Source organism: Lepus europaeus, chromosome 18 (assembly GCF_033115175.1).
Source record: "Lepus europaeus isolate LE1 chromosome 18, mLepTim1.pri, whole genome shotgun sequence".
Classification (NCBI taxonomy): Eukaryota; Metazoa; Chordata; class Mammalia; order Lagomorpha; family Leporidae; genus Lepus; species Lepus europaeus.
Genome location: NC_084844.1, coordinates 26,152,284 through 26,173,191, shown reverse-complemented (window position 1 = coordinate 26,173,191; position 20,908 = coordinate 26,152,284). Strand labels below are relative to the sequence as shown.

The window sequence follows — 20,908 nt, the reverse complement described above, 5'->3', positions numbered from 1 at the left end:
AAACAGAAATTGAAAGAATTTGTCACCACTCATCCAGCCCTCCTGAAGTAACACCTTGACAGTAGGGACTCCATTTTGGGGCACCTGAGACTCCATCCTGAGAAAGCACCTCCCCACCCACCATGAGACTCTGGCCTGAAACTATGACCTAAAACTATCGGACAATAGCAGTCCACTACATCACACTTGGCAAAGCATAGAAACCCCCTAGCATGATCGCTCAAGCTTGGAAGCAGATAGGCTGCACCTGGATTAATGATAAAAATGTAATTTCTCTATGTCCTACATATGATTTAAGTCAATACCTGGATGATGTCAAGATTATAATTAAAGTTGTTCAGATTGTAACTGGTATTGTTAAATTATAATTGATATTAGTTTCGCACAGGCTTTAGGTCAGCTTGACCCCAGCAATCATGTATCCCCCCTGGTCTAGCAACCATGCATTCCCCTTCCAATTTTGTGGTGTTTGCCTTTATAAACCCTGTTGTTTTGGCCTTCAGGGTTGAGAGTTTAGGGCATGAGCCTGCTCTCCACCACCAGCAATAAAGGACCATCAGCCGGCGCCGTGGCTCACTAGGCTAATCCTCTGCCTGCGGCACCGGCACACCGGGTTCTAGTCCCAGTTGGGGCGCTGGATTCTGTCCTGGTTGCCCCTCTTCCAGGCCAGCTCTCTGCTGTGGCCCGGGAGTACAGTGGAGGATGACCCAAGTCCTTGGGCCCTGCACCCGCATGGAAGACCAGAAGCACCTGGCTCCTGGCTTCAGATCAGCACAGTGCACCGGCCACAGCGGCCATTGGAGGGTGAACCAATGGCAAAGGAAGACCTTTCTCTCTGTCTCTCTCTCTCACTGTCCACTCTGCCTGTCAAAAAAAAAAAAAAAAGGACCATCAAATTTTATCAACGTGTGGCACTCTGCACTCGCTCAGGCACAACACTACAGAAGATGCTTAAGGATGTGCTACACACAGAAACACAGAAACATGGTCATCACTGTGAAAGAACGTGAAGGCAGAAAATCTCCCAGTAAAAGCATAAAGGAAATCCACAGTAAACAATAGGAATATTTATGGGAAAATGGCAAGGGCAAGTTGTTACTTACCAAGTCACCCTGAATATAAATGGCTTCAACTCTCCAGTTAAAAATACACAGACTGGCTGAATGGATTAAAAAACAAAACCCATCTATTTGCTGCCTACAAAAAACACATCTCACCAACAAAGATACACACAGACTGAAAGTGAAAGGATGGAAAAAGATACTCCATGCTAACAGAAGAAAAAAAAAAAACAGCTGTTGTAGCATCCTAATATCAGACAAAATAGACTTCAACACAAAAATTTAAAAGAGACAAAGGAGGGCACTGTGTAATGTGACTATTATAAATGGATATGCACCTAATTATAGGGCACCTGGCTATTTAAAAGAAATGTTGATGGATCTAAAGGGAGACATAGACTCCAATACAATAGTAATGGGGGACTCTGATACCCCACTTTCAGCAATGGACAGATCCACCAGAAAGAAAATCAGCAAGGAAACAGCAGAGTTAATCGACACTATAGACCTAACGGGTATCTACACGTTCTTCTCAGCAGTGCAAGGACTTTCTCCAGGACAGACCACATGCTAGGCCACAAAGCAAGTCCCAACAAATTCAAAACAATCAGAACCATACCATGCACCTTCTCAGACCACAATGGAATGAAGCTGGAAATGAACAACTCAGGACTCTCTAGAACATATGTAAACACATGGAGACAGAACAGCACACTCCTGAATGAACAGTGGGTCATTTAGGAAATCAAAAAATTTCTGGAAACGAATGAAGACGACAATACAACATATTACAACATGCAAACTTATGGGATACAGCAAAAGCAGTGTTAAGAGGGAAGTTATAGCAGTGGGTGCCTACATCAAGAAATTGGAAAGGCACCAAATAAATGAGCTATCAACGTATCTCTAGGACCTAGAAAAACAACAGCAAACCAAACCCAAAGTTAGTAGGAGAAAAGAAATAATTAAAATTAGAGAAGAAATAAACAGAATTGAAACCCAAAGAAAACAATACAAAAGATTAGCAAAACAAAAAGCTGGGGTTTTTTTTGAAAAAATAAATAAAATTCACACACCATTGGCCCAACTAACCAAAAAAAAAAAAAAAAAAAAAAGAGAGAGAGAGAGAGAGAGAGGGAGAAGATCCAAATCCTAAAATTAGAGATGAAAAAGGAAATGCAACAACAGGCACCACAGAAATAAGAAGAACCACCAGAAATTACTACAAAGAGCTGTATGCCAACAAATAGGGAAACCTAGATGAATGGATAGATTCCTGAACACACAAACATACCTAAATTGAGCCATGAAGACATAGAAAACCTAAACAGGCCAATAAGCAAGACAGAAATTGAATCAGTAATAAAGACCCTCTCAGCAAAGAAAAGCCCAGCACCGGATGGCTTCACTGCTGAATTCTACCAGACATTTAAAGAACTCACTCCAATTCTTCTCAAGCTATTCAGAACACTTGAAAGGGAAGGAATCCTCCCAAACTCGTTCTATGAAGCTTGCATCACCTTAATTCCTAAATCTGAAAAAGATACAACAGAGAAAGAGAACTCCAGACCAATTTCCCTGATGACCATAAATGCACATCTACTGTTGGTGGGAATGTAAACTGGTGCAGCCACTGTGGAGGTCAGTATGGAGATACCTCAGAAATCTGAATACAGACCTATCATATGACCCAGCCATCCCACTCCTGGGAATTTTCCCAAGGGAAAAGAAATCAGCATCTGAAAGAGTTATCTGTACCCCTACGTTTATTACAGCTCAATTCACAATAGCTAAGATATGGAATCAACCCAAATGCCCCTCAACTGAAGACTGGATAAAAAAATTATGAGATATATGTACACCATGGAATATTATACAGTGGTTAAAAAAAGTGAAATCCTATCATTTGCAACAAAATGGATGAAACTGGAAAACATCCACTTAGGAAAATAAGCCAGTCCCAAAAGGACAAATATCTTATGTTCTCCCTGATTTGTGATAATTAATATAGCACCTAAATCTATAGAAGTGAAATTAACAATTCAAGATACAATGACTGGGGCCAGTGCTGTGGCATAGCGAGCAAAGCTATCGCCTGCAGGGCCAGCACCAGTTCGAGTCCTGGCTACTCCACTTCTCCGATCCAGTTCTCTGCTATGGCCTGGGACAGCAGCTCCAGCCACTGCAGCCAACTGGGGAGTGAACCAGCAGATGGAAGACTTCTCTCTCAGCCTCTCCTTCACTCTCTGTGTGTAACTCTGACTTTCAAATAAATAAATAAATCTTAAAAAAAAAAAATAAGAACGGGATTAGGGGAAGGAGGAGGAAGAGGGATGGGAGTGTGGTGGGAGGGCGGGTACAGTGGGAAGAATCACTATATTCCTAAAGCTGTATTTATGAAAAGCATGAAGTTTGTATTCCTTAAATAAAAGGTTTCAGGGGTTAAAAAAAAAAATGGGACTTGGGGAAAAGACCTAGTCCCAGACCCTTTAGCAGCTGATATTTCAAACTCAATCCTTTTGATTATTTATCTGGATTATTAAGCAACCAGGCCCAAAAAGCTGCTATCCCAAAGACCGTGTGTACGAAGGACCTTCAGAAAGTTCATGATGGACCAGCGCTGCAGGCCAGCAGATGAAGCCCCTGGCATCCTGCCAGTTCCAGTCCTGGCTTCCAATCCAACTCCACGCTTATGTGCCTGGGAGGACAGTGGAGGATGGCCACGGTGGATGGACCCTGCCAGTCACGTGGGAGACTTGGATGAAGCTCCTGGCTCCTGGCTTCTGTCTGGCCCAGGCCTGGTGGTTGTGGCCTGGAGCAGTGCTTCTTAAATAAGTAAATTAAAAAGAGAGGGTTTGTCCGTGCAACCCATGCCAGTCTGTGTTCCTGTTAGCTACAGACAAGTAGTAAGCAAGCTCACGCTAGCGCAAAGCTAGACCGCACCAGAGTGCACTGCGGCATGGGGCACTGCCTCAAGCTCCCCAGCCAGAAAAGCTTAATTTAATGGCTGACAACTTCAACAGAGAGACAAGGATTATTAATTGATACGAGATTTCCAAAGGGCAATGAGCAGAGCAGCCCTGAAGCCTATGATACTTTGGCCTCCTTCTGCCACCCTAGCCTAGAAACTCCCAGGAGCTGGAGCAGGAAGTCTGGTTGCAAACCCAACACGCGTATGTCAGCACTCCCAGCAAACTGCCTAAAGAGATCTCAAAAGCAAAGCATCTTCTAGCTCCCAGGAGTCTGTAGCAAATCCCTTTCTTTTTTTTTTTTTTTTAAGATTTATTTATGTATTTGAGAGGCAGAGTTACAGACAGAGTGATGGGGGGGGGGGCTCTTCCTTCCACTGGTTCACTCCCCAAATGGCCACAAACAGCCAGAGCTGGGCTGATCCGAAGCCAGGAGCCAGGAACTTCTTCTAGGTATGCCACACAGGTGAAAGATCCCAGGCACTTGGATCATTCTTCCACTGCTTTCCCAAGCCATCAGCAGAGATCAAAAGTGGAGCAACCGGGACATGAACTGGTGCCTATAGGGGATGCTGGTGCCACAGGCGGAAGCTTAACCTGCTCTGCCACAGTGCCAGCCCTGCAAACCCCTTGCTTATTCCAAGTTAATATTCAACTTGCACGAAATTTGGCACTTATAATTTTATATTCTTTTTTAGAAAGAGGGCACACAAAATTGTGTAAGCTTCAGAACACACAACTCTAGATTTCTTCTGATTTGGTAATCTCTGCTGACATTCTGAGTGCATGTACTCTAAGAGTGAGCAATTCTACTTGTAGGAAACTCTCTCCAAAAAAAGTAGCAAAGGCCTAGAGGTAGGAGGAAAGACATTAACTGCTGCCCAGCAAACAAATGGGAAAACACTTTATTCAATGAGTAGGGGGTTAAATAATTAATTACAGAGCATCCTTACAATATACAATGGGGCCGGCGCCGTGGCTCAACAGGCTAATCCTCCGCCTAGCGGCACCGGCACACCGGGTTCTAGTCCTGGTTGCCCCTCTTCCAGGTCAGCTCTCTGCTGTGGCCAGGGAGTGTAGTGGAGGATGGCCCAAGTCCTTGGGCCCTGCACCCCATGGGAGACCTGGCTCCTGCCTTCGGATCAGCGCGGTGCGCCGGCCACAGCGGCCATTGGAGGGTGAACCAATGGCAAAGGAAGACCTTTCTCTCTGTCTTTCTCTCTCTCACTATCCATTCTGCCTGTCAAAAAAATAAATAAATAAATAAAAATATACAATGGAACACCACCATTAGAAATGAAGTGGAGGGGAGGTGGGGAGGCAGGAGTTGTGGCACAGGGGGCTAAGATGAGGCTTGGCAGGCACCCCCGCTTCTAACCCAACTTCCTTCTAGTGCATCCTAGGAGGCACTAGTTGATGGCCCAAGCGCTTGGGCCCCTGCCATCCATGTGGGAGACCCAGATGATGTTTCAGACTTCTAGCTTCGGCTTGACCCAGCCCTGGGTGTTGCAGCCATTTGGGGAGTGAACCAGCAAATGGCAAATGGAAGTGCCCGCTCTCTGTCTTTCAAATAGGTGAAAATAAATGAACGTTTTTTTTGTTCCATAAATTTTATTTCTCCTGCCCACACTGCAGCCAAACCATTCATTATATTCCTCTAATCAGGATTTTCACAGAACTTATGTTCTATTGACAATGTAAATTGAGTATGAAAATGTAGGGGTCGGCGCTGTGGCAGGAGGTAATGTTTCTGGATATATTTTCTCATTATTTTCTTAATATTTATTTATTTATTTATTTGAAAGGCAGAGTTACAGAGAGGCAGAGGCAAAGAGACAGAGAGAGGTCTTCCATCTGCTGGTTCACACCCCAAATGGCCACAACAGAGTTGGGCCAATCTGAAGCCAGGAGCCAGGAGCTTCTTCCGGGTCTCCCACATGGGGGCAGGGGCCCAAGGATTTGGGCCATCTTCTACTGCTTTCCTAGGCCATGGCAGAGAGCTGGATCCGAAGTGGAATGGGTGGGACTCGAACTGGTGCCCATATGGGATGCCGGCATTGCAGGCAATGGCTTTACCCAATACAACACAGCGCCGGCCCCTAAAAATATTTTCAGAAGATGAAGACAGTCTAGATTTAACAATATGGGTGATGTCCGGTAATTTTGGATGGAAATGTGAGCTGACACTGGGCTGTCCTCAGGCCAGCTCTCTTGTCAACACTATACAGGCATGATCTAATAAGCACTCCCTGGCCAAGACGACATACCCATTTTGCAGGCAAAGGGATGAGGCCCAGAGAACTGCAGTATTTCACTCAAAGCCACAGAGCCGTAGAGTGGCCGAGCTGCGGGATTCAAACCCAGGACTATCCTGTTCCCAGGCCTCACTGCCACACAAGACAGATCTCTACAGAGCCCTACAATGGAAGAAAGCCTTCCACAGCCGTCTCCTTCTCACAGCAGTGTCAGGCCACGTGTTTTCACGGGTGAAGAAACAAGAGATTTGCTGCAGGTCCCTAGAGCACCTGCCCCTGCTTGGCCTCCCGTCTCGCAGCCAGGAGGACGCATTGACTTTTTTCCAAAGTATATTTGTGGTATCTGATTCATTCTCTCCGCTGCCTCTTATCTCACCATTCTGTTTTCATGGTTCCAGCTCAACTCTCTTGGCAACAACCCCACAGTAACTTTGCAGCCTCCTGGTTAGGCCAGCCTGGGAAACTTGTGCCCCAGTGAATGTCCTGCCAAGCCCAGCTTCACCTTCCCCCAGAGACTGGACAGAGACCCAGGGGCTCGCTGGCTCAGGGAACTCCAGGTGGAGCAACTGTGGCATGCTATGACATCCAAATAACATAGCCACTGGAGGTCACAGTAGGCTCAAAAGCTTCAGAACAAACAGTTCCAGACAGGGCTGGTACAGACCAAAGGCAGAGCTGGGCTCTGAAGGGGCTGCTGGAGGCAGGGACCATTCGCCTGAGCAAACAGGTCTAAGGGGAGAAGCTGTTTGTTTTGCTTCCTGAACATATTACCTGCTGGGCGAAGGTTCTTGGAACTTGGGCCAGTGCTGGCAAGTGAACCCTGCCCCCTGCCAGAGGCTGCAATTGCTTCTGGTGCTGGGCAAAGCCTCTTAATCCTTTCAAAAACCCATGGGGAGGAAAGACTGGCAAGACTTCCCGAGAGTGGGACGCAGGATGGCAGTGACATTGACCAAGCCGAGGCTGCCCCTGCTTCTCTGAGGACAGTGCCCTGCCAGGCACTACCAAGGCTTTTGAAACAGAATGGAAAGCAGTACCAGCTTTTGTTCCAAGTCATCAGCTGATCTATCTGCCCCTTTCCCCATTGGGAAAAGGCTGGTCCTTGGGTTCCAAGAAACACATCCTCTAGGCCGGCACTGTGGCACAGCAGTTAAGCCATGGCCTGCAGCACCAGCATCCCATATGAGCGCCGATTCAAGTCCTGGCTGCTCCACTTCCAATCCAGCTCCCTGCTAATGTGCCTGGGAAAGCAGCTGAAAACGGCCCAAGTCCTTGGGCTCCTGCACTCACATGGATGAAGCTCCTAGCTCCTGGCTTTGGCCTGGTTCAGGCCCGGCTGTTTGGGCCCTTTGGGGAGTGAACCAGTAGATGGAAGATCTCTCTCTCTCTGTCTCTGTCTCTCCTTCTCTCTCTCTGTGACTCTGTCTTTCAAATAAATAAATCTTTAAAAACATAAATAAATAAATGAAAAAATTAAAAGAGCAAATGAAAAAAGAAATACACCATCAACATGGCTAACAGACAAGCAATTTTCTGGGTTTATAAATTTAATTTTATATGAGACAAAGTTTTCAGTCTACATAAAGTTTTTGTTGTTGTTGTTGTTGTTGTTTTAATTTGAAAGGCAGAGAGCTCCCATTTGCTGGTTCACTCCCTCAAGTACCCACAACGGCTGGGGCTGAGGCCAGGAGCTGGGGACAATCCATGTGCCCCACTTAGGTGGCAGGAACTTAATTACTTGAGTCATCATCGATGCCTCCCAGGTTCACATTAGCAGTCAGGAGCCAGAGCCAAGTATACAATTAAGTGAGTAAGGGATTAGGTAATTGAATTATAAGCTTTTATACAATGAAATACTGCCATTAAATAGTGAAGATGGGGAGGCGGGGGCACCATGTGGGGCAGCAGGTTAAACTGCCGCTTGCAACTCCGGCTCTGTATGGGAATGTCGATGCCAATACTCTGCCTCCAATGCAGCTCCCTGCTAATGTGCCAGGGCAGGCAGGGAAGGACGGCCCAAGTGCTTGGGTCCCTGGCACCCACGTGGGAGGCTGGGATGGAGTTCCCAGCTCCTGGCTTCCACCTGGCCTACACTTGGCTATTGTAGACATTTGAGATGGAACCAGTGGATGAAAGATCTCTCTCTATCTCTCTTCCTCTCTGTCATTCTTTTTTTTTTTCTCAAAGATTTATGTTATTAGTTATTTGAAAGACAAAGTTACAGTGAGAGGTAGAGACACAGAGAAGTCTTCCATCTGCTGGTTCACTCCCCAAATGGCTGCAACAGCCAGAGCTGACTCGATCCACAGCCAGGAGTCAGGAGCTTTTTCCAGTTCTCCCAAATGTGTGCAAGGGCCCAAAGACTTGGGCCATCCTTTGCTGCTTTCCCAGGTGAGCTGGATTTCCAGGGAGCTGGATTGAAGTGGAGTAGCTGGGGCTTGAACTGGAGCCCATATGGGATGCCAGCGCTGTAGTCCAGGGCTTTAACCCACTATGCCACAGTTCCGGCCCTCTCTCTGTCATTCTGTTTTTAAATAAATTAATAAATTATTTTCTTTTAAAAAATGAAAATGGGCAGACATTTGGCGCAATGATTAAGATGTCACTTGGGATACCTGCATCCCATATCAGCGTACCTGGGTTCAAGTCCTGGCTCCATTTCCAATGCAGGACTTGGAAATCTTAACTGCTAGGCCAAACACCTTGCCCCAAGCCTGTTTTTTTTGTTTTTTTTCCCCTGAAACCCTGCAAATCAACACAAATAATCTAACACAGGACAAGGGCAAAGAACACAAACAGAATAGTCACAAGAGACATTAACAATAAACATTTCAATACATGCTCAAATGTAAGTTAAAACCACACTAAGATACTCTTTATCCCATCAGAGCAGCATGGCAAATACTTACTAAATGTTTACAAGGCTGCTGGCATCCCATATCAGAGCGCCAGTTCAAGTCCAGGCTGCTCCACTTTCAATCCAGCTTCCTGCTGATGGGTCTTGGAAGACAATGAATGATGGCCCAAGTGCTTGGGGCCCTGCTGCCCATTTAGGAGATAAGGATGGAGTTCCTGCCTGCTGGCTTCAGCCTGGCCCCAGCCCCACCAGTTGTGGCCATTTGGGAAATTAATCAGTGGGTGGAAGATCAATCTCTCTCTCTCTCGCTCTCTCTTCATTTCAAATAAACTTTTAAACAATATTTGCAAGGACGTGGGAAAATGGTAAAATGTGGTTGCTGTGGGTGGTCACAGTGGCACAGTCTCTCCAGGGGAGTCACCTGAAAATAACCCTTCAACATGGCAATAAGTGTATATCAATTTACCTGTAATATTCTATTTCTTTTATTTACAGTTTCTTAAACATGCATAGTTAAGCTTTGAGTGTCAAGTACACAACTGTTTATTCCGTTTTTGTTTGAAAGCCAAAGTCACAGAGAGACAGAGGAAGACAGACAGAGAGAGAGAGAGAGAGAGCTTGCATCCACTGGTTCACTCCCCCAAAATGGCCCAGAATGGCCAGGACTGGGCCAGGCCAAAGCCAAGAGCTTCTTCCAGGTGTCCCACATGGGTAGCAGGGGCCCAAGCACTTGGGCCATCTTCTGTTGCTTTTCCCAGGCCATTAGCAGGGAGCTGGATCAGAAGTGGGATGCCAGCCCTAAGTGTTTGATACTTTATCATGTGACTGTGCTCAGATTTTTTTTTTACATATTATTCTGTTTCCTTAATTTTTTATTTATTTGGATTTACGCCCCAAATGGCCACAACAATTGGCCAGGGCTGGGTTGGGCCAATGCCAGTTTGGGGTATTCAGTTTAGCTCTCCCACATGAATGGCAGGAACCCAGGTACCTGTGCCATCGCTGCTGATGTCCAGAGTCTGCATTAGCAGGAAGCTGGAGTCAGGACCCAGGGCTGGGTATCAAACCCGGGTGTCAAACCCAGGTCTTCGGATGTGGGATGGAGGCATCTTCACTGCTGAGCTAAATGCCTGCTCCCAAGTGAAATTTCTATGATCAGCAGGGGGCTGATGCTCTCCCAAGAAGACAGTTACTTCCTGGGGTGGACAGAGGAGATGTGCATTTACGCAATGAGGAAGAGCCTCGATCTGTCCATGAAGTTCATGGGCTGTACTCACAGGAAAGCTTCCGTTCTCATTTAACACATTCACTCCGGTGTTCCAGATCAATGGTGCAATGCATGTCTGAGCTCCCTGGGGCTGAGAGGCAGGCTCCCCCTCTTCTGTCTCCTTCACACCGCTCCCCAAGATTCCTTAGCCCGACATGGCCAGCCTGTGTGCCGCACAACACGCCCTGTGGGACCATAACCTCTCAAGGAGCTTCTTTCCCTAATCTGCACACATGAGAGCCTAGTGATCGACTTTCTGGTGACACCTGGTACGGCAGTAGAACTATCAACCCCAGAGGAGACAGCCCTGCACTGAGTTTGAACTTGTCACACCTGTTCTATGTTGAAATAAAGTTATAACTTTTATGTACTTGCACAGATAGGTGCTACATGTATACCAGCTACAATGTACAACTATCATTCAAGAAAATGAAGGCGCTATTCTGACAAATAAGCTCCAAAGCAAAGAGCACTACTAAATGGTCATTTTCTTAATCCATGGCCATTTTAACACCTCGTGGCAGTTAAAAGCACAGGAATACCAATAATATTTTTAAAGATCTGCAGTAAAAGAATGAATTTTGATTACGTCTCACATCCTATGTAAAAAATGTAACTTAAAATGTATTACAAGCTTACATGTAAAATGTAAAACCAAAAGACATTTAGAAAACCTTTGGGTGGGGCTGGTGCTGAGGCCCAGTGGGTTAAGCTACCACCTGCAGCACCAGCATCCTATATGGGTGCCTGTTCAAGTCCCAGCTGCTCCACTTCTGATCCAGCTCCCTGCTAGTGTGCCTGGGAAAGTAGCAGAAAGCGACCCAAATACCTGGGCCCCTGCTACCTACGTGGGAGACACACATAAAGTTCCTTGGCTCCTGGCTTCAGCCTAGCCCAGCCCTGGCCATTGCAGTCATTTGAGGAGGGAAATAGCAGATGGAAGATCTCTCTCTCTCTCTGACTCTCCTCTCTCTCCCTGTAACTCTGCCTTTCAAATAAAAGAGAAAGAGAGAGAGAGAAAGGAGGGAAGGAAGGAAGGAAGGAAGGAAGGAAGGAAGGAAGGAAGGAAGGAAGGAAGGAAAGAAGGAAGGAAGGAAGGAAGGAAGGAAGGAAGGAAGGAAGGCCTTTGGAATCTAGGTCTCTAGGTCTCGGGAAAAAGTCCTAAGACTTGACACCAAAATACAGTACGTGAATGGAAAAATCAATAAGCTATACTTCATCAAACTTTAACAATTTGCCTTGCATGGGTTCGGCCTTGTGGTGTAGCAGGTAAAGCTGCTGTATGTGACACCAGCATCCCATCTGGGTGCCAGTTGGAGCCCTGGCTGCTCCACTCCTAATCCAGCTCCCTGCTAATGGCCTGGGAAAAGCAGCACAAGATGGCCCTAGTACTTGGGCCCCTGCCACCCACATGGGAGACTCGAAAGAAGCTCTTGGCTCTTGGCCTGCAACCTTGGCTGTTGCAGCCATCTGGGGAGTGAACCAGCAGATGGAAGATCTCTCTGCGTGTCCTTCCCTCTCTCTCTCTATAGCTCTGGCTTTCAAATAAACAAACTTAAAAAAAAAAAAGATTTAAAAAGTTTCAGAGAGATAGAGGCAGAGAGAGAGGGAAGAGGGAGAGGGAGAGGGAGAGAGAGAGAGAGAAAGAGGTCTTCCATCTGCTGGTTCACTTCCCAGATGGCTGTTATGGCCAGAGCTGCACCACTCTGAAGCCAGAGCCAGGAGCTTCTTCTGAGCCTCCCACATGGGTGCAGGGGCCCAAAGATCTGGGCCATCTTCCACTGCTTTCCCAGGCCATAGCAAAGAGATGGATTGGAGATGGAATAGCCGGGACTCAAACCGGCACCCATATGGGATGCCAGCACTGCAGGTGGTGGCTTTACCAGCTATGCCACCGCACCAGCCCTAACAAATATTTATTTTAAAAAAAAATGTGCCTGGCAAAAAAATCCTAAAATATGAAAAAAAGCCACAGAGTGGGAAAAAGTTACAAACTTCATATCTGCCAAATAAGAGTTTTTAGAATACAAAAGAACTCTGAAGAGTTGGGCTGTTTATTTCACTCACTTTTGTGAATTGTTGTGAAGATTAATGGGCCACTCTTCCCAAAAGCACTCTTTGAGCCAAAAAAAAAAAAAAAAAAAAAGAAAGAAAGAAAAGAAAAGTCAAACACAAACATGTATACCTAGGATTCAAGGATAGGCAAAATTAATCTATAAAGATAAATGTCAGAACAGCAGTTATCTCTGGGAACAGAATGGACTAGAATGGGCAACAGAGAAACTTCTGGAGCTGAATAGTCTGTACGGTGGTCCTTGCCACATGTGGCTGTGGAGTATTTAAAATGTGACTAACATGAATTGATATTTCTGTAGGTATCACATACACATACCATTTGAGACACTTTATGCAAAAACAAATGTAACATACCTTACTAACCATTTTTAAAAGATCAATTACATGTTGACATTTTGGCTAAACTTGGTTGAAGAAAGTATATCATTAAAATTTATTTCTTCTTCTCAAAAATACTACTTTTAATCTAAGTGCTTATTTCTTTATTTTCATCTATTTGAAAGGTAGAATGACAGAGAGAGAGAGAGAGAGATCAATCTTCCATATACTGACTCATTCACCAAATGCCCACAACAGCCAAGACTGGGCCAGACCCATGCCAGGAGCCAGGAACTTCATCCAGGTCCCCTACATGGGTATGAGGGTCCAAGCACTACAGCCATCACCTTCTGCTTCCCACAATGCATTAGCAAGGAGCTGGATCAGAAGCAGAGGTGCCAGGACTCAAACTGGCATTCCAATATGGAAGCAGGCATCTCAAGGAGTAGCTTAACCCCCTGTGCCACAACACCTGCCCCAAAGATTCTACTTTTTAAGGCTGACTATTGGAAAACTTAAAAGTTACATACATATGTGGGGGCCAGCATTGTGATGTAGCAGGTAAAGCCACCACTCGTGATGTTAGCACCTGTGATGCCAGCATCCCATATGGGCACTGGTTTATATCCCAGTTGCTCCACTTCTGATCCAGCTTCCAGCTAAAGGCCTAGGAAAACAGCGGAAAATGACTCAAGTGCTTGGGCCTCCTGGCTTCTGGCTTTGGCCTGGCCCAGCTCTGGCCATGGCGGTCATCTGGGGAGTGAACCAGCAGACGGAAGATATCTATCTCTCTCTCTCTCCCTCTCTCTGTCTGTAACTCTGCCTTTCAAATAAATAAATAAATCTTGAAAAAAGAAAAGTTGCATGCATGACTCACATTCTAATTCTACTGAACAGCACTGTTGGAGCGTGATGAGCAAAACAAGTTGTCCACCTTGAGGTGTTGCGTCATGGTTGTGTACGTGCTGGGGTTTGAATGCGCTCCTCAAATCTCGTGCACTGGAAACTTAAGCCCCAGATCCATAGGTTATTGAATCTTTGTGGTGTGACTGGATCCTGAGGGCATCAGTCCACTCTTGGATTAAGGGGTGACCAAGAGAAAGGCTGTGTCATAGCAGAGAGCTCTGGCAGGTAGCATAGCTCTAGCTCATCTTGAGATGTCCTCCACCACGGAAGACCCAGCAGCAGGACCCTCACCAGATGCTGAGCAGATGCCGGCGCCACAGTCTAGGCCTTCCCAGTCTCCAGAGCCATAAGCTAAAAAAGCCTTTATTCCTTATAAATTGTCCAGTCTGTGGGGTATTCAGGAACAGTAACAGAAAATAGGCTAGGATAAGGCATTTGCTAAAATTCACTCAACTGGGGCCAGCACTGTGCCTAGCAGGTAAAGCCACCACCTTTGCCACCATATGGGTGCTGGCTCCAGTCCCAGCTGTTCCACCTCCAATCCAGCTCTCTTCTATGGCCTGGGAAAGCAGTAGAAGATGGCCCAAGTCCTTGGCCCCCTGCACCCGCATGAGAGACCCGGAAAAAGCTCCTGGTTTCGCATCGGCCCAGCAAATGGAAGAACTCTCTCTGTCTTTCTCTCTTTCTCTGCCTTTCAATTAAATAAATAAATAAATACATCTTTAAAAAATTCACTCAACTGTACAGTTAGGATCTGCATGGTTTACTGTATGTAATTATATCATAAGGGCCCATGCTCTTTCCACACCCAACATAACCTCCCCAAAGAATGCAGGCTACAAAGAACTCTCCAGTAGTTAGAGCTACAATGAAGATTTTGAGCAACATACTCTATATTTTCAGAACCCTAAATGGAACCATTGGCATATGTGTGTCTGGGGTATGTAGAGAAAATCTGTAGGAAGTCCAGCAAATTCTCTCGAAACGAGGAGATTCCTGAAAGCATGGAGTCCTTGGGGTTGGGAGGTCTCCAGGCTGCAGGTTTTTCCTGGAGACACTCGGTGGGTATAGAGGGAGAGAGCCCAGGAGTCGGGCATGGAGGCTGACTCACGACCCTTGATCCTCGAGGCCCCTCACTGAGTCACACGCAAGATCTAGATCTTAGCTTCTGAGGATCAAAGCCCTGAATATTTTGTGTTCACTTGGAGGATTAGGAATTACAGAATGTCAGAGGGTTAGGAGGGCTCCACACTCAGGGTTTCCGAGGAATCAAGCACGAAGGTTCCATGAAACCATAGTCCTATTGGCTGACGGGATTGGGCTCAGAACCAGCCTCTGTAGGAATCCCACAATGTGGGCGGAAATGCTGAGTGCCTCTTTAGCTGCTCTTTTTTTTTTTTTTTTTGGACAGGCAGAGTGGACAGTGAGAGAGAGAGACAGAGAGAAAGGTCTTCCTTTTTCCATGGGTTCATCCTCCAATGGCCGCCGCTGCCGGTGCGCTGCGGCCGGTGCATTGTGTGCTGATCCGAAGCCAGGAGCCAGGTGCTTCTCCTGGTCTCCCATGCGGGTGCAGGGCCCAAGGACCTGGGCCATCCTCCACTGCCCTCCAGGGCCACAGCAGAAAGCTGGCCTGGAAGAGGGGCAACCAGGACAGAATCCGGCGCCCCAACCGGGGCTAGAACCCGGTGTGCCAGCACTGGAGGCGGAGGATTAGCCTGTTGAGCCGCGGCGCCAGTCCTTTAGCTGCTTTTACAAAGCAAGTAAGCTCCAGAGAGATTGAGTAACTTGCCTACAGCCACACTGAGTTAGAAACGGCAGGGCTAGGACTCGCCTCCTGTCCTGCATCTTCCAAATCAAGGCTCACACACATGTCATTGAGCTTTCCAAAAACATGATTCAAATGTTAGAAACACAATTTGTTTGATGGCGAAGGGAGGTGCACCTGGCAGGATTATAGTACCTGTCACTGTCAGGACACTAAGAGATGAGAGACAGCCCACACATTGGCCTGCGGAACAGGACAGGCTCCCTTCCAACCTGCAGTCTAAAAGGACTATCAACACATCCTGAACAGCCGGCCCCAACTTGGCTTAGGCAAGCCAAGCTGAAACCTTCTCCCTTCTACCCTCCAAACAGTTGCTGAACTCTGAGCCGCAGGTCACAGAAGGAATGTGCAAAGCCATTGTTACACAAGCAAGGCCTGTAAAACAATTCTCCCCTGCAACCAAACATTTCCTTGGCCAAGCAATTAAGCATTTTCTTATACAAGTTCATTTAACCCTTTCAACAGCACTCTTCCCCACAGGAGAAAAGTCCAGCTCAAGCCCCCAGACTACTCCGCTACAACGCTGTTTGTTTGAACCCAGATCTGCCTGGTTCCAAAGTTTCCATTTTAGACTGAAAGAGTCAGATAATGAGAGGAAGCTGGGAGGGCATCACACTCAGAGTTCAAAATGATTCAAGCACAAGGAAGGGGTGAGCACCGTGGCTCAGTGGGTCAAGCCACTGCTTGGAATGCCTACAACCCATATCAGAGCACTGGTTCCAGTCTTAGCTATTCTGCTCCCAATCCAGCTCCCTGCTAACGCGCCTGGGAGGCAGCAGGTGAGTCCCTGCCACCCACGGGGGAAATCCGAATGGAGTTCCTGGCTCCAGCCTGGCCCAACCCCAGCTAATATAACCATTTGGGGAATGAATTGGCAGATGGAAGCTCTCTCTCTCTCTCTCTCTGGCAGACAGTAGATGTGTGTGTGTGTGTGTGTATGTCTGTCCCTCTCTGTCACTCTTTCAAATAAATAAATCCTACAGAAAAATGTCAAAAGCACAAGTAAGATTTCACATCAGTACAATGGTTTCACATCAGTACAATAGTTTCAGGTCATAGCCCTGTCATTTCAGAGGCTAGGATCAAACCCCAGCCTCTTTTTTTTTTTAAATGCATATATTTTTTAAAGATTTTATTTATTTACTTGAAAGAGTTACAGAGAGGCAGAGAGAGAGAGAGAAGTCTTTGATCTTCTGGTTCATTTCCAAAGTGGCTCCAACAGCCAGAGCTGAGCTGATCCAAAGCCAGGAGCCTGGAGCTTCTTCCGGGTCTCCCACATGAGTACGGGGGCCCAAGGATCTGGGCCATCCCCCACTGCTTTCCCAGGCCATAGCAGAGAGCTGGATCAGAAGAGGAGCAGCTGGGACCTGAACCGGCCCCCTATGGAATGCAGGCACTGCAGGCAGTGGCTTTACCTGCTATTCTACAGCGCCAGCCCTACCCCAGCCTCTTTAGGAAGTCTTCTTGTCCATGCCCACCAATCAAATTCCACAGTGGGGCCAGCGCCGTGGCTCACTAGGCTAATCCTCCGCCTTGCGGCGCCAGCACACCAGGTTCTAGTCCCGGTCGGGGCACCGGATTCTGTCCCGGTTGCCCCTCTTCCAGGCCAGCTCTCTGCTGTGGCCAGGGAGTGCAGTGGAGGAGGGCCCAAGTGCTTGGGCCCTGCACCCCATGGGAGACCAGGAGAAGCACCTGGCTCCTGCCATCGGATCAGCGCGGTGCGCCAGCCGCAGCGCGCCAGCCGCGGCAACCATTGGAGGGTGAACCAACGGCAAAAGGAAGACCTTTCTCTCTGTCTCTCTCTCTCACTGTCCACTCTGCCTGTCAAAAAAAAAAAAAAAAAAATTCCACAGTGGTGGGATGCGCACTTTCTGTCTTGAATCAGTGTGTCCAAAGTCTTCCTCCATGGAACCCTTTAAGGCAAAGGACTCTTCCAGCGAAAAGCACTTCATTCATCTTTACAGCCCCAGCACCCTTTCTGCAGCAGACCGCAACTGACTACGGCACGCCAGGCAGGGGCCTTTAGCTGCAACAGCTGTGTTCCGCTCAGTGATTACAGGATCCGAGCTCAGAGTTCATTTTCTACTGTTAGGTTCAGACTGGGGGATCCCCAGTGGAATGTGTAAGGATATCATGACCTTTGGGGGCTTACCAGCAGAAGTTTATTTTTTGTAACTAATGGTTCCCACCCAAAACACTCTGTGGCTTAATATAAGTTTCCAATATAGGATGTGTGATGTGTGTTTAAGTTGCTGGACCTATGCGATTATAGCCACCCCCTGGAGAGGAGCCCGGAAGCCCACGCACCCCTCCGCCCCTGCTATCAGCACCAAGTTCCTGGATTCCCCACTCTGAGCACCACACTGCCTTCTGGAGGCTTCAACCCCAGTGCTCTCTGTCCTTCCCTGCACGGAGCCTTCCCAGCACTGGATATGGCTGTGCACAGGCTGCCCCGGCCAGCTCTGAGGCAGGTCTGCTCATCCCCGATTTCCCTTGGATGCCTCCCTTGCAGCTCCCTGGAACCCCAGAGTAGCCCACCCACCCTCCTTGGGAAAGGGGAGTGTGGACAGGGGAAGGAGTTGAGGGTTGGGGAGCTCTGGAGCAGGATGGACAGCCCTGTCTTGGATAGAGGACTCGACTCGTGTCCAGTCGGAAGCCACCATCTTGGCAACTGGCCAGGAGAAAGAATCAGGTCCAAGAAAGAGACCCCTGAGGAGGGGAGCCTCTGTCACTTTCTTTTTTTTTTTTTTTTTTTTTGACAGGCAGAGTGGACAGTGAGAGAGAGAGACAGAGAGAAAGGTCTTCCTTTGCCGTTGGTTCACCCTCCAATGGCCGCCGCGGTTGGCGCGCTGTGGCCGGCACACCGCGCTGATCCAATGGCAGGAGCCAGGTGCTTCTCCTGGTCTCCCATGGGGTGCAGGACCCAAGGACTTGGGCCATCCTCCACTGCACTCCCTGGCCACAGCAGAGAGCTGGCCTGGAAGAGGGGCAACCGGGACAGAATCCGGTGCCCCGACCTGGACTAGAACCCGGTGTGCCGGCGCCGCAAGGCGGAGGATTAGCCTGTTAAGCCACGGCGCCGGCTGCCTCTGTCACTTTCCAAACGGTTGGACCGCCCAGCCAGGCATCATTCCTAGAGGTTCAGGGAGCAGCAGCCCTACCCCAGAGCAAAGGCTGGGTAGAAGAGTTTTGTCCATCAGCCCCACGACCTGTCAAGTAGGGAGTATTAGCGTCAAACCAACCAGGCTCGGCATTAAGATCATGCAACTGTTGGGGGAGGAGCCAGGGCTGTCACTCAAGACCATCTGGCTTCAGCGTTCTTGCTCTCTGCCTACCAAGCAAAAACCAGAGATGAGAAGGAACAGCTTTTGGGGGGCTGGGGGCTGGGTTGGGCGGCAGCAGAGCAGGCTATGTGTGACCAAATCAGAAACAGCAGAGGACAGAAGCCAGGAGCCTCCACATCACTCAGCAGCGGTCCCTGTAGGTTTCCTCCACTAGTGTGCAAACTCCTGGAAAGCTGAGCGCCGGGCCCCATGGCCTCTACCCAGAGCGCCCACTAGGTGCTCCACACAGCGTTTGTGGAAGGTTTGCCAGCCAGAGGCTTCCGAAGGAGGGAAACCAGGCAAAACCAGCAGTCAGCCGCAAGCGTGGGGGGGGGGGGGGTCAGGACAGACCGGAAGTTAGGCTGGAGCTCAGGAGCTCTTATCGCTAAGGTCTGCTCCCCCCCCCTTACCCCCCCGCAGAGGTCATAGGCTTAGTAGTTTAGCTTCCCCACAAAAATCAACAGTCAGAAATGTCACTCTGTGGCCCAACGGGCCTGCGTTTAGCATCATAAACTCTGTTCACTTTGGGGGATAACTCTCCTTCCAGTCCTCACGGCAGACCGGGCACCCAGGAATCCCAAGGTGGAGCTGGAAGGCTGGGGGTGAAGGAGGAGTGGAAGCAGGCCCAGCTCTCTGCATCGGAATCTACAGGCCAGCAGGCACCCACGGAGCGTTCTCTAGCAATTAGGCGGTGATATGAAACATCAAAGCCTGCTTTCTAGCTCTCCGGAATGAGCGAGTTCAAAATGTCCTGATCTTGCCAAAAAAGGATCTGCTTTTTTTTCCCCCTAAATACCAAATCTAGTCCTCTGAGACACAGCCCTGTTCGGGCCTCTTGTCCCGGTGCCATGCCCAGGCCCCGGCCCCACGGCTGTGACCCACACCAGAAATGTCCTGACCGCAGATTAGTTCCCGGCTGGGGCTGGGAGCAGGGCTGGGAGCAGGGAAGAGCGCAGGCCTCCCCCCTGCTGGCGCAGGCGATAACACCACCCTAACAGCATCTGGCCCGGCCGGGACTTCCACATTTGCAGTCTCGTGGGATCCTGCAACAACCGGCGACCCCGGGAAGGCAGGCTTACTTATTGTACTGCTGCCGACCCAGCAAAGCTCCCGAGACCAGCACATCCTCTGCCTTCCTGCCAGCCCCCACCCACGGACAGAAGCAAAGGGGCCCAGGAGTAGGAAGCCAGGAAGGAAACCAGTGATTCTCAGCGGCTGAGGGGCAGAGGGGACACTGCTGGGTGCAGTGGCCTGGGTGGGGGTGGGGTGGCGCCGAGCCCCAGAGTTACCCTCTAAGGGGGTGGGCGCAGAGGCCGTGGGGGGGGGGCAGGGCGCAGCCGTGGCCCTCGCCCCTCCCCCTCAGGGCAGACTGCTACAGGCCCACGCCGGGAGCCTCTGCGTGCACCCAGAAGGGGAATCCAGGGTCCTGGATTAGAACCCAGAAAGGCGGCAATGGTTCACCGAAGCGGCCAGCAACAGCCCCGAAACCTGCTTTGCCCGGGGCCCGGGTGCGGGGGAGGGGGCACCGACTCCCCGGGGCGCGCCACCCGTGGGCTGCGACGCTCAAGTGGGATGGGGAGCAAACTCTGCGGGGCCCACCCCCCCCCCCCCGCAAGAGCCCTTCCGGGGGGCCGTGCCTCCTCTTCTCTTCCCGGAGCCCCCCTACCTGAGCGGGCGGACACCCTGCAGCCTCGCTTCCTGCCAACCCCGAGGGAGGACCGCGCGGGCCCCCAGGACCCCCGGGCTCCCGGCGCACAGCCTCCCCAAGCGCAGCATCCCGGCGTAGACAGCCATGACTCGCTTCGCCCCGCGTCCCGGCCGGACTAAACTTTTAAAGTGAGCCGAGGCGGGGCGAGCGCGGAGCAGGCGGGGAGGCGGGGAGGGTCGCCTCTGCCTATGGGGTGCGGAGGACTCGGTCCCGCCGAGGCGGGGCGGGGCGAGGCGAGGAGTGGCGACTCTGCCCTGGGGCCACCTTCCCCTGGGACCCGCGGCCCTCCGCGCCCACCCACGAAGAATTCCCCTGTTTCCCTTCCGGATCCAAACACTGGCCCTGC

General features: G+C 49.3%; 1 protein-coding gene across 1 annotated transcript in view; it reads right to left on the bottom strand.

Annotated features, from left to right (window-relative positions):
- The window catches only part of ACSF2 (acyl-CoA synthetase family member 2), a 46,735-nt gene extending 26,063 nt beyond the window's left edge, over window positions 1–20,672 (bottom strand). The window contains exon 1 of the mRNA XM_062216841.1: window positions 20,521–20,672. Within this exon, the coding sequence (XP_062072825.1) occupies window positions 20,521–20,648 (128 nt within the window). The 5' untranslated portion in view covers window positions 20,649–20,672. The remainder of the gene's footprint in view (window positions 1–20,520) is intronic.
- Between the last annotated feature and the right edge of the window lie 236 nt (window positions 20,673–20,908).